The sequence below is a fragment of the Gavialis gangeticus genome, unplaced genomic scaffold (assembly GCF_001723915.1).
Source record: "Gavialis gangeticus isolate Ggan-Ray unplaced genomic scaffold, GavGan_comp1, whole genome shotgun sequence".
In the NCBI taxonomy this organism is placed as follows: Eukaryota; Metazoa; Chordata; order Crocodylia; family Gavialidae; genus Gavialis; species Gavialis gangeticus.
The window spans coordinates 9759167-9773433 of record NW_017728997.1 but is presented as its reverse complement, the minus strand read 5'-3'; the positions used below and the strand labels follow the sequence as shown (position 1 = coordinate 9773433).

The window sequence follows — 14267 nt, the reverse complement described above, 5'->3', positions numbered from 1 at the left end:
TTTTTTTTTTTTTTTTTTTTTTTTTTTTATCGGAGAACTTGCTTCAAGTAGGTTAGTTTAATATGGATAGCACAGCCATGAAAGGATTAACTTTGAAAACCACTGAAATCTAGCCTAATTGCATTCTCTGTCTGCCTAATTAAATATGAGGGAACTTTCATCACACAATCTTCCACCTAAATCTACCTCTAGAAACTTTTTTTTTTTTTTTTAATTTAAATGTGTTTTGAATTTTGATTTATTTTATCGATCCTTACTTTGGGCTTAATTTAGGATGGTGTCACTGCCAAGGAAAGTGCGAACGTGAGCTTACCTTTAAGCCTGAACTCCAATTGGCTTATGCGCATTCTTAATAAAAAGTTACTTTAGCTGGCGTATCACAATGGTAAATGTGTATGAGGATTTGGAAGCCTAATAAAAAAAATACACGTTTGAATATTTTAAACCAGCTTTGCATAATGGTGTTGCATTTGTAGACATGAAGAAGGCAGCGACTTCACGGTTTCTATTTGTTGTAGGAAGTTGTCAGTTGAGTACAGTAATGTTCAGTGCCTTATTCATATGATTTTTCTTGTTGTCATGGTGACTTTCAGGCTGACTTTTGTGTTTTTTATGGCATTGGCCACTTAGCCAATTCTAATGTTAAAAGCATAAATTCAACTGTTTTTGCTTCCCCCAGTGATGTGTGAGCTAAGAATCTGTGAATGGAGCTTTCTGTTTGATTTATTCAGGCACAAAAAGGTCAGGATGTCAATTATTTATTTATATGTGAACTTCAGGCCTCGTGAAAGGTGCCAGCGCCACGTCCATGGGAGCAGAAATCCCCTGATCCCAGACGATCGCCAGCGGTAATGCAAGCTTGTGCCCTATCAGTGTATCTCGACCCTGCTCCAGAAGGGCAGGCTGCAGAGGGGAGTTTCGTCTCTTTACTCAGTCAACTGCGCTTATTCAACTGGGCGTGCCTATGGCAGCAAGCGGCTTGTGCGAGGTGGATGTCCGCCACCAGCTTTAAGAACTGGAGCATGCTCCACCAACTCAATATATCTAGGCAAACACCTTTCCACCATTGCCTCCTTCAGTCAGATTCAGCAATTATACATCACAGCAGAAAGTTGTACATGCCTGCTCTTGAAAGGTGCGGGTAAGCACTGAGGCATGTGCTGTGCAAAGATTCGGGTGCTTTACTGAACTGGGGTCTTTATTAACTGGTGTCGTTGCTACATCAACTTGGAAACACAAAAAGTTTGACCGCAGAGAGTCCCCATGCTTTTATATCTGCTTCTTCAGTACAGCGTGCTTAGGTTTTATCCTGTAGGCCAGGGGTTCACAAACTACAGTACATATATCCCTGGGGGTACACAAGACATCTCTGGGGACTCCATGGGAGAAACTGTGTACTGGTGGATTTAATTTCATTATAATAAGGGGTTAAAGATAAAACGTATGCTGGCAGGGGTATGCTGGTGAATATGGAAGGGGGTACGCAATAAGAAAAAGTTTGGGAACCTCTGCTGTAGGGTCCCAAGTACTCTTCGTCTGTTAGTCTCAATGATAGCTGAAGTTGTTGAGTGATAAAAAAACAGTACTGGAAAAATGGTGTGATAAAAGCATTTTGGCTGCTTGCAGGTGTGGGGGGAACCCAAAATGGCACTTTAAACTTGGTGCACCCCCTCACCAAACCCAGCGCATGCCCAGAAGAGGCATTGAGTTAGTTGCAACTGGCTTTCCCAATGTCTTTATAGATTAGGTGCTTTAGTGGGACTTTTTTGTCCCTTTTACCTAATAGCTGATTGAATCAGCATTAGTTAAAAGTGCCAAAAAGCCCTACTGAAGCGCCCGATCTATACAGATGCTGCAGAGCTGGGTCGAAGTAACTCTGCTGCTTCCAGTAAAGCGTGCCCCCCCCCCCAAATTTCTGGCTATTATTCCTTTCCTGCCTTCAAATAGTATTGAAAACAACTAGATAAATTCATTATCTTCTATGGGCTTCTTAGTTATCTCAGATGTTGCTCATGAAGGCAGACTCATACTAGGTGTAGAAACACCTTGGAAGTGTCAAGAAGCTCTGTGTATTTATAGCTTTGTCTAAGAATGACTTGTCACAGCTACTAGACAACTAGAAGAGATCATATCCCAGTATATTAACAATGCTTAGCTATATCCAGTGATAACTGTCATTCTGTGTCATGGAGATTTTAAGTTGCCATGGTCCCCCCCTTCAAATTCATAATACAAAGCATTGATATGCACAACATCCACAATGCTCTTTAATGACTAGGTGTCTTAATTTGCTTTTTATTATGTGATTAAAGGTACAATAAGGTATGTGTTCAACAAGAGGGAAGACCATTGTTCTGCATCATTAAGCTCACAGCGGCCCAAAAAGAAATTGTAGGCAGTGTGCCAAAGCCCTTAATGAAGAGGATCTCTTTGAATTATCTATGGATGAGGAAGGGATAAAGCCTGAGCCCTGGTATATTTGATCCTCTTTGTGCTCCCTGTTATGAGGACTTATGGAGCCAGACGTACTGGACCTTCTGGAATTGTAATTTATTGAAGCATTAATTTCCCAGCCACATTAAAGCTCTTGGCCTAAAAGAGAAAGTGCAGTTATGCACTATTATTAATTCTTGCAAGTGTTTTCTGAATTCCTCCATTCCAGAGTCATGAACTTTTAAAAATAAGGTTAAAGGGATTTATTTGTACTAATGCTTAGTATTTCAGAAAAGTGAATTATAAGCTGTATCAGACTTAATCTTGTTTAAAAAATGTTTCTTTTAGTCTTCATAGAGCTTTATTTTATAGCTTCATTATATTAGGTTGTCTTGAAGGGTACAACATAAAGACCACAGCAAGAGCCATTTTATTACTAAAGTGAAAGTGTTTTCATATTTTTGGCATTTATGTCCTATTATTTTGAATTAAAATTATTTTGCAGGTCTCACATTCTAGATAGACATCACCCTATGTACTCTAATAATCTGCAAATTCCCTACATTAATATAAAAATTTAGCTTACTACACAGTGTTCTAAAACCCACAGAAAATGTGGTTGTGTCAAGATATGGTGGAAAAATGTACATAAATACTTTAAAAAAAAGTTAAGCCTATAGACTAATTGTGCACAATATTATGTATGAAGCTTATGATCCCAACTCCTTATGTAAATAAAAAAAGGAGCTTTAGTATATTAAAATGTCTGATTTTTCAATCTATTAAAACTGTAATCTATGACTTCTGGAGAAGCTGAAATTCAGGCCTTGCTTCTCCATAGGGCTTAAGAACAGGTTTAAAATTGAGCGCTTGCCCATGGTATGTACTGAAGTACACTGCACAAAGCGGGATCTGAGCACTTTGACGGCTTATGCTCTAATTTAACAATGAAGCTCTGAACCTGCACAGTCGGGCATGGGCTTAACATCAGACATTATGAAGTTGCTCAGGTATCCTCGTGAGGCTAAACTGAAGGTAAATGATGTTAGAGAGTCGAAAAGATTCTCCTCTGCCTTCTGACATGACACAAAACATCCTGCACGTCTTGCAAGTGGTTAAATATTCAGAATTTGCTGCTGTTTCAGTTTGTTCTGCTTGTTGTACTTCTGAACATGCGATTCGTTGATAGTCCTCAAGCCTAGACTGCGTGAAAACTTGGCGACGCTGTGGGCTAACGATTACGACAGACATCACCTCATCTTAACAGAAGGATTCACACAAACAATATCGACTTCAACCCTACTGTTGCAGGCACCATCAAAAGCTGGGTCTCGGTTAGGAACGTTGTCCAAGAAATCTTGTTATCTTGCTTTAGAGGTCTTCCTATCGTGACCTGCATTACAGCAGCTTCACAAGGCTGAATGAGTTTCCACAAGTCAAAATGAGTATAAACACGTCTTGCCATTTGATTTAACAACGTTTTTTTACACAAAGCAATCTTGTCCTTGGGGGGTCGGAATGGGTGGGGGTAGGGAGAAAAAGAACAAGAGCAAAGCTCTGTGTTTTAAATTGTAATCACTTCCTAATTAGCATAGGATACATGACACTGATTTTACTCACTATGTTGCAGATGACATCAGTATATCCTGTGATCAAATACAGGTAGTATCACAACAAAGACCACATGATTTTACTAGGCAACTCTTTTGTAATGATATGCAACACCCTCTACCGGTAAGTGTAGAAAATTACATCTCGGAGAGATGTCAACTGATTCAATACTTGCATGTGGTGCTTTGAAATTGTTTCAGATTCTTAATATAAGTCGAGAACTGCCTAGTTACCATTGTTTCAAAATATTCAGGCATTTTCTATTTGATGCAATGTTGGAGCAGCATAAAAAGCCCCATACTTTTCAGATATGAAAATATAATAGGCGCTTTCCAATTTTCACTATACATTAAAGTTGAAATGAATAAAAATGAGTAAGATGACTATGGGAGCCTGCCAGCAGAAACAAATACCTTGCAAACATTACAGAGAGTTGGGAAATATGAAGTTCTGCTTATGCTAAGATAGGAGTTAGTAAATTGGTTATTTGCCCTCAGAAAGAACTTAGTATGAAAAAATAATTGTGAAGAGGGATACAGCAGTAGTTGAAGATGCACATTAGCTAAGTGACGTGCTGAGAAGCAGAAACTGCGAGACTTAAAACTTGTCTAAAGAGTCGCTTAAAGGCTGAAGTCATCAGCAAATACATGCATCCCACAGAAAGAAGTGTCTTATAATTACTTGTAAACAGAGACAAAACCCTCCTGAGCATCAATCATCGCACATGTCTTTCTAACTTGTTCAAAGAGTGCATGACCAAGCTATGACCCTTGTTGAGAGACATTTTACTTAATACATGCTGGAGAAAATGACTCTGGCACCCTGACTGTGACACGAAGGCTTGTAGCAAGTTTGATGCATATCAGTGTGAATTTAAATATCTCGCCTCCTGGGAGCTGGAAAGGCACATAATAATAGTAATAGTAGTAATAATAAAAGAATGTGCAGTGCACGTGCATCGAGACAGACAGTAAACCCCTATGTTATCAGTTTTGCAAGCACCCTCTTTCTCCCCCCCACCCATAAACAACAATAATTGCCAGCAGCCTACAAAACATCTGTTCTTAGAAATGAAATCTAATGGTTTTACCTGACAAACTTCATACAGTAATTTGTACTGCTCTTCTTGCTTCTGTAGAGTGCACAAACTGCATCCCATGTTTAAGTAAGTGTCAGAGACAGTCTTCTTTATTCACCCGTACAGCCAGAGAAATAGCTGTTAACAAGCATGCATGCAGATATCCTTTCAAATACCTAGGTGAGCCAGCTAAACTGAAACAATTGACATTGGTATTGCACCGTTTGTTGCAGAGCAACTATACCCTTTTCTTTAGCGCTTTCCCTCGTTCACTCAGAGTACACAACACTCCCTCTACTGCTTTAGTCAAGCTGCTGTACTGTGGTCCAATGCACACACTATATACTGCTACTCATGCATATTAATCAGCCCTCATTGACTATTCATAACAGACAGTGATACAGAAGCTATAATTGCGGACGATGACAGCTGAAATTTCTCTAATTAACAAGCAAGTGCTTCAGTAGCAGGCATAATAAAAGACACTAGCAATTTTGTAAACCGTTTTGTAGCAATTACAAATAAACATGACTACATTTTACTATATTCCCTCAGGATAATTCTTAACATATTTAAGCAGAATACAAATACATTTTCAATGCAAGCTGCAATGAAAGGAATTTGACGATACAAAATTCAGCATTAAACGTGGCAAAGTCAAATGCAGTCAATTATTATTTGCTTGATGTTGGCACTGTGCAAATGCTTAACAAAAGGCAGTCTCTGCCCCATGGAGATTACAGTTCAGATATCTGGCCACAATTACAGAGGTACCTTGTAATGAATACTTCTGTAAGAGAGTGTGTGTGTGCACACGTGTGTGTGACATTATCTATCTATCTATCTATCTATCTATCTATCTATCTATCTATCTATATATATGCCTTCAGGAAACGAACATCTTTTTTATTTAAAAATAAATGTTTTATATTTACTTTTGAAACGTGTTAGCTGTAGTACTTGACCCCATTATACTGCAAGATTTATACACCAGAGAGAGCTATCAATCATTAGCAAGTTAAGCTTTGCCAGATAGTGGGAGCATATGCTATAAAAGGCATGTGATACATAGATACAGCTATATCCTACCTACATCTACCTATGTTAAGCCTATAATCTTTAACCTTAAGACCTGCCAAACTACCTAGAAAACTCCCTTCTACTGTCAGCTACGGAGCTGGTTGACAAGGCTGTGAATCTGTGGCTATTTTAGGGTCTGGGTCATTGAACTTCCTGGCATAATGAACTTGAATCAAGTATTCTGCCCAGGAACTGATAAGTATTCAAAAAATGCTTAGCCTTCATTATGGCTTCTTTGTTGCACTGTGCAATGGAGGAATTAGGAGAAAACCAAGTAAAAACCACGTCTGTGTGGATGGTTAAAGGCATGAAAGGGCTACAGAAATACAGACTGCATACAGCCACCTAGGCTCTGTGGGTAGGAGCTCCTCTGAAGATGGTAGGATTTTGCCAACAATTTATTTACAACTCGTATGAAAAGCACTTGACTCCAAGAAGTTTGCAGTATCCAAAATCATTTCTGGGGTACTGCTGTGAAGAGGCTCTGGCATCACCAACCTCTTATTTTCAATGAGCCACCATCTATCTGTTGGCTTGAAATGTTGTGAAGTGGCCTTAGTCTTCCACGTGCTGGTGCCAGAAGGCCTTATTTCCCTTCCTCATGTTGGTGCAAATCAGAAGTATCTTCACTGGAGTTGCATTGAAGTTAAGCATGTTCAAGTCATGCTGTCAGTTACCTGGTGTTTCTGTATGATGGATGTGGATAGATCGGTTTGGGCTTGGCAGCAGGGGGATAAAGGAAGGGCATCCTTTCCACTTGTCAAGCATCTCAGGGGGCTTCAAAGAACAGAAAGGAGACAGAGGTGCAGCAAGTCCCATAACCAGAACTGTAATGCTTTCCCGAGTAAGGCCCTGGGAGATGAGTTTTAAAGGCTGCGATATAAACCTTGGACTTGTTTTCTTGAACAGGCTATTTATCTAATTTCCATGAAGGGTGGTGCAACTTTTAAGGTCAGAGAAGGTCAAGACATATGGAGACCTTGCTCCCTAGCTTGAAGGGCAAATAGTGAGAAAGTAATCAGGTCATTCCTGAATAAAAGTTTCTGAGCAAGTCTGAAATACATGCAGAAGGTCCGACTAACTTCAAAGAGCTTTGCGTTGGGCCCTTAAAATATGAAAAACATTTCATATAGATAAGGGATTGGTATTCTGAAATAATGACGCTGAAAGACTTAAGAGCAGGAAGTATAGAGGTGCTGTAAAACATACAACTGCATATTTTAAAGTAATTTTAAGGGATACTTAAATATTACATCTCCCAGAGATGCTGTATAAACTGAAGCTTGTTCTATTGAATGTAAATGTGGGCTTCTGAAAAAGGCAAAAGTGTCAACTTAAAAGCAATTGCTGCTTACTATATTTTAGTTGTCCCCTCAGCATTTCTTATTAGCGATTTGTGCATTCCCAGAAATTGCAAGAAATGCAGTAAGACAATGTGGTGGGTCCTAGCTGCAATAGAAACAGTAAAGCACCTTTGTATTATTTTATGTATTTGAGCTCATATTTGGTTGTGTACAACAAATGCCATTGTAATTGGTATAGTAATCTACACTGGGATGGAAGAATATTTAAAAAGATAGTCCATAAATTAAGCCAGGAGAGTGGCTCCAATGGATCGTCGTGCTTTTCAGTGGAAGGGTTAAGCGTTCAAATCCTTGACTCAAAGAGATGAAACATGCTGTTCACTAGCATGCAATTGGGCTGAATGAATATAGTTGGCTGTGCAGTGCTGAATGAATATAGTTGGCTGTGCAGTGCTGCACTGCTCTGGTCAATCAGTTTGACACTGAAGCAAAAATCTGAGCTAAATGCAAAAATGCTTTCCACTATCTGTATCTATTTCATATTTCTCTATATATGTGGAGCCGGTAGCACTACCTGTTAATAATTTTACCTCCCACATCCCGTTATCAGACACCTTGCCAGACGTTCAACCATTTGGACAGAGAATTTCTGTTCTGGGTATCTGCCCCTGAATAGAAAATGGTTCAGTCATTTTTGAAAATGAGAGTTCAGGAAACCAGGTGTTTTTGTCCTAGTTAAGAATAAAATAAAAATTCAGGAGATCTGTTCTCTGAGAAGCTTTAGCATGCTTTTTGGAGCAGCATATAATGCCAGGGCTATGCCATCTGCTTTCTCTTCTCATGGTTCAGTTCTCTCAAGTTTCCATCCATGATGAGCAAGTGCCAGCCTGGGACCAGGAGTCTGAGCAGACCCCTTTCCATTTCAGATGTAGTTCCAGATCCTTTAGATTATGTTAAGTCCAAGCCCCAGAATAGGGGGGCTTGGGGATGCTGGGGAGGATGACAGGAGACTGGGGTATGGAGTTGCGCCAGTAAGACTGGAATTTAGTAGATGATGAAAAGGAAAGACTGGATAGGAAGCTAGTGGAAGAGACTGAGGTTGGCTGAGCAAGGAGACTGAGACTGGTAGCTGAGGGCTTGTTCGGGATGGGAGGAAGTTCAGCTAAGCCTGGACTCCAGTGCTGACCTGCGTAGGAGATTATACCATACAACCCTCGCGGTTCAAGTAGAAAACATGGGTGGATCTAAAGTTGCCAAACATGGTGACACCCCATGTGGTGTCATTATGATGCTGTGTGATGGATATTCTGTTTTTTCCATTTGCTTTACTATAGAGCTAGTTACATACATTTTATACAATATGACTAAGATTGTAAAGTCAAACACTCAAGTAAGGAAATACCAGAATTCAGGCTGCCTGTGCAACATTAATTTAGCCCCCTTGTCCATATGCATTATTGTAGTCTTTAATCACATGATCAGATGCTGGGTTTTTTTGCTGCAGACCCCTGTCTCAGTCAGTATGCACGAAGGCCAGCGCTCACTTAATGAGCAGATATTCAATATTTTTTCTCCTCATTGTTCAATGTGTGCCCCCATCCCTTATTTACCCCATGCTATTCAAGCCCTGATCTGAAGACAGAATTAATTTCCTCATAGGGACTTCTGTGGCTATCATTACCATAGTATCTTAGAGCTTCACAAACATTAACTTTTATTCCCAGCACCCCCTGGGGCTACGGGGCATCATTATCTCCATTTTATAATGGGAAGCAGAGACACAGAGATATTAAGGTCAAGAGTATCTGCTAATTTTGGAGGCCCAATCTGGGACTCCTAGGAGCTGATTCTTCAGCGTGCATAGCGCTATGTGGCACTTAATGGGAGCTGTGCTTGGATTGTACTGACTTCAATTGCAATTATAAATGTTTGGTATTTCTGCAAATCAGAACCCAAGGTCTCAAGTCAGGTGTCCAGAAAATAAAGAGCCCATAGTTAGATACCTCCCATGGAAGTGGTGACTGGTAGAAGTGTTTTCAGCAAAGCCAGCATCACAGAGGAAATTGGTGAGAGGGGAAAGACTAGCATCCAGACCTCATTTCTAGCATTTCCTTATTCTTGAGTGCTCAGCTTTTTTATGTTGTGTGCTCGCACACATAGTAAATATTTGCCATCTACCTGAACATACGTATTTCTATCAGGTTCAGTTTATTCAAGTGGGTGGAATCATTTTTGGTTAATCTATTTGACGCTCTAATTATTTTCCTTATTTTTACAAATATTTAAGACTCAGATGAACCAGAGGCAAGGGGAGAGAACAGCTGGCTGTTCTTAATCAGAAGTCCTGCATTCACATGCAATGTAAACAGAAGCCAGGAAACTACCCTGATTATGATCACAGGGAGGGGCGCGAAAGTAAACTGTGCCATACAGCAGTACTTTAAAAAGCACATCTGGAATTTTTCAGAGCACATTCAGGATGCCTGTAAAGCATGGTTGTTGGGCCAGCTCCATCAGTGTTGTAATGCCAATGCGTTGAGAGAGTACTTCCATTGTAACTCTTCTCATTAGTTTTGTTTGTGAACCTTTAGTATGACAAACCTCCAATGACTATCCAGTGTTTGGGTCTCAGTAAGACAGGTAATTAGTGTGGTTCAACTTTTTAAAAAGCTCTTTTTAATAGTTCTTTATTGGCTTTTGAGGATTTGAAAGCAAACCCTTCCTTCCTATTGGTCACTGTGCAGGTATGAGTATATTAGCCAAATGGTGTTTTTTTTAAATTTAAATAATGAGAAACCTCAATCCTGAAATGGCTCTTGTGTGGGTGTAGTACTCTACCTCTGTACTGGAAATTTCAGGATTGAAGTCAAAGTATTTAAACGAAAGCTTCACACCAGAAGGGAGCATGTGAAAGCAAATTTCTAAAGCCAGCAATTTGCTCCAGAAGGTAATGCTGGTGCCTTTAGATCCTGATCCTGTTCTACTCCATTTGGTCCTTGGAAATATTGCTAGTGATTATTAGCAAAATGAGTGAATGATGTTTATTAAATTATTAAAGGAACTGTCCTGTACTCTGAACTAGTCTAAAGGCATCTGGAGCATCCCTCTAAGCTGAACATTTAAATTCCATTGCTGAAATAGAGGAGAAGTCCTCCAGGAACAGACTGATGTTTTAAGGGGGGGAAAAAAAGCAATCCTGAGAATTATCACAATTGTTTCTAAAGTCATTGTGTAATAGGTTAAATTACCAGTTCATATGTCATTGTTGCTTTCTAATAGAATTAGTCCTCTAATAGTTGACCCACAGTACACAAAAGCCTTACTGCTACAGACCTACCATTTTTGTGCCTATTATGGTAGTGTATTAAGATCCTAATCAAGGGTCAGGACCCCACTGTTTTAGGTGAGGAACAGACTCTGCAACAAAAGAAACTGTACCAGACAATTACAAACTGGATTAATGAGATGAAGGAAGGGGGTGGAAGACACCAGAGGGTAGCTACTGCAAAAGGGGTGACAGTAGTTGAAGGAGCATGTTTTTGTCTAGGTTTTGTGAACCTGCCAACTGCTCAGTCCTCGTTCCTTAACACTTGTGGTGGAAGAGAGGCTTCCTGAGGGATCTGAAAACTTTTAAAGTCTCGGGGGGCTTGCCAGACGCTGTCCCAGAACTCCACCCTCAGCAGCAGTGTGTTGCAGTGGTTCACGTGTTGCTAAAATGGTCTCAAGAGAGCCAAGGAAGAGGGCCACGCTCCTGCTAAAGAGGCGGGCACAGTCCATTTCAGTCTGGTCGTGGGGTAAATTGTCTTAGCAAAACACTGCTTGGTGCCGTGAGGATATTTGGGATAGGTGGGCTAGCCAATTACTCCAACCCACTCCCATCATCTGTCCTTGCCATACCTCTGCAGCCTATGGATTAAGAACCACTGATGCTAGGGCAAGAAAGACCTAGAGCAGCACTAGAGCTGGCTTTAGCCTCTGCTTCCTGCCATAGGTATTTGCAATTGTCCCTGCTTGACACCAAAGCAGCGCAGTCAATATAGGGCTTATAATTGCTACTGGGGAAGTAACGTCCTCATTTTTAGTGAATGAAGATTTTGAGTATATGCAAAAATGAGTCGGGGGTGCCTGCAAGAGGTGGAAAATATATCAGGGCTTTGGGTGGTACTGGCTTCAAGTAACAGGCAATTTAAAAAAAGAAAAGTAAAGCCATTTGAAACTGCTCAGGAAAAGAGAACAAGTATGAAAGAATAGCATTACCAAATCAAACGTTATCCATTCACTTGTACCTGTGAGGTTCATGTGCCCTCAAGGCTGAAATTACTTACAGAGTATCTATCCCCATCTTACTTTCTCTATGAAATATCGTGTTGGAGGGCTACAACTGGTAAGCAAAGGCTCCTATGAGTGATGGTGTATTTTAAAATAAAAATGTTTCCAGGAAAAGCAATAATAGTCTGTTAACAATCTTAAGGCAAACAAAATGATTTTGTGGACTTGAATGCTGCATGAGAACTATTGACATAATGCTTAATCTTTAAAACTGATAGACGTGTGCCCAAAAGCGAATAAAGTTCACTCTCATACAAATGAGCAAGTAAAATAGTAGATCGCAACCTGCAATGGCTTTGGATCATGATCGTATGACTGTAGCCCAGGGACAAAGAAAATTGAAGTGATTTAGAAAGGTACCCAATAGGATATATCTGATATTAGCCAGTTTGCTGAAGCAAAACAGTAATGTCAGAAAGATACAAAGGTGTAAAATCCATTTAACGGTGTCCAAATGCTTCTACTCTTTGACCTTAATGTCTCTAAGGTGAACTCCCCTTAGGGTCGGCAGAATAGCGCTTTATAATATATGGCCAGAGCTAGTTGATGGCTTATTGCAAACGACCGAACTCTTTAACTCGCTGTATGATTTGGCTGCAAAAGAATTTGAATCATTCCCATGTGAAACGGTACAGACATCCATCTTTCAATATGCCACTATTCCCTGCCTAATCTAAAACACAGGAAAATATGAATACCACCTCTAATTCATTAGACTTTACATTAGGAGAAGTCCATTTCAAACATGAGGATGGATGTGTGTGATTGTACAGATTTAGAGCATGTGAAGTATTGCTGGTAAACAGGGGCCAATGTAAAATAAATATTTTTACTATGTGCATTTTGTTTCTAAACTCTGCTGGAGAGTGAGCAATCTACTTTCTAATTCTTAACCAGTGAGCCTGATCAAAAAGATCCAGGCAGTGATCAAACCTAAGATGGAATGGGACTCGTCTATCACTAACGATTCGTGACATGAAAGAAACAGCAAGTGCAAGCTATTGTCTCTGCAGTTCAAGAATTTATACTTCTATTGAAGATGCTCCAAAGTGATTCCAGTAACATCTGTATTATGGCAGTGTAGCCCATTGAAGATGGTGTGGGATTGTACTAGGAACTACATATGCGCACAAACGTGGGCGTATGCACACATACATGCACGTGCGCACACACAGTAAGAAACGATATCTGTTGCACAGAACTGCCAGTCTGCATAGACTAGACAGACACAGGGTAGGAGAAAAGAAACATGATGTGCACTGTACAAAGGGGAACAAAGAGATGAAGTGATTAGCTCAACATCACAAAGTGAATCTGTGGCAGAACTGGAAACTAAAGATAGATTCCCAGTTAGGGCCTTATTCATGAAACTTTTCTTTCTCTCTAAGACGGAGGACTCCTAACCTTTTATTAAGCTCTTTATTGCATTCACAGCTATGCATATCACTGTGTGCGCATGTGAAAATATAGCAACAGTACAAAGATTTTACTTGGTTTTCCTCTTATGTTATCAGTATATGAAACTGCAATTTCACCGGACCCTTTTGTGTTTCATTATGAGATCAATATGCATGTGATGATAATGATATGATTAAAGATAGGCTAATGCAATAATTCTTTTTTTTTAATACAGGAAGCACACATTTCCTTTCAAACTTGATTCACAATGACCGCAAAATTTCAGGTTCCTAAGGAAAATCCATTGTTGGAGTTGATATATGCTGATGTAACATTGCTGATGTTATCCAGCTCTACATTGAATTGGAGTAGTAGCTATTTCTCCTTTGTCCATTAGTTATTAACAGTGGTTTATTTGTAATGTCCTGAGAATCAATATTTACCTTAATGAAAAATTATAGCTAGCCCATAGTATTGGCTTACTATACAGGGCTATTATGTAGATCTATTTCCTAGGTAATATCTTACCCTAAAATATATTTTGATGACCGGTATTGATTGACTAAATTTGAAGTGAATAGTAAATAATAGCCTAACTGTTGACAGAAGAAATACAAAGTACACAGATAATCAGGCATCTATAGTGATGGATGCTAAATTGTCTGTAAGGAATCATTCCTACAAGCCCACATACCCCCTAATCCTTGGTTTTGTCATTTGCAGAACTGCTCTACAGCCACATACTTTTCAAGACACCCACTAGCTGAACACTCGATTCAAACTGTGTTACAAAATCCCCATATTTGAAGACTGGCATTTTTCAAGATCACTAAAGAGGTCAGTAATACTGATGTATCTTTTACTTTTGGTACATAAATCCTTCCTGATCACATATGCTACAGGAAACAGAAGATAAATGGTTACTATCAATTCATGAGATTATCTAAGCATGTACTTGGGATGAATGGTTCGACGCATCCAAAATATGTTTTTCAGATCCAAAGTTTATGTACCAAATTCAGTTTAGTTTAAAA

The 14267-nt window shown here is 39.6% G+C and overlaps 1 protein-coding gene across 2 annotated transcripts in view; it reads right to left on the bottom strand.

The window, feature by feature from the left end:
* PDZRN3 (PDZ domain containing ring finger 3) overlaps positions 1–14267 on the bottom strand; it is a 206203-nt gene that overhangs the window by 36310 nt on the left and 155626 nt on the right. The window contains exon 1 of one of the 2 annotated variants that reach the window (XM_019504738.1): positions 5135–5375. The exons of the other annotated variant lie outside the window; for it this stretch is intronic. Within the exon in view, the coding sequence (XP_019360283.1) occupies positions 5135–5203 (69 nt within the window). The 5' untranslated portion in view covers positions 5204–5375. Of the gene's footprint in view, positions 1–5134; positions 5376–14267 lie in introns of those variants that run through there. 2 annotated transcript variants of the gene reach the window in all.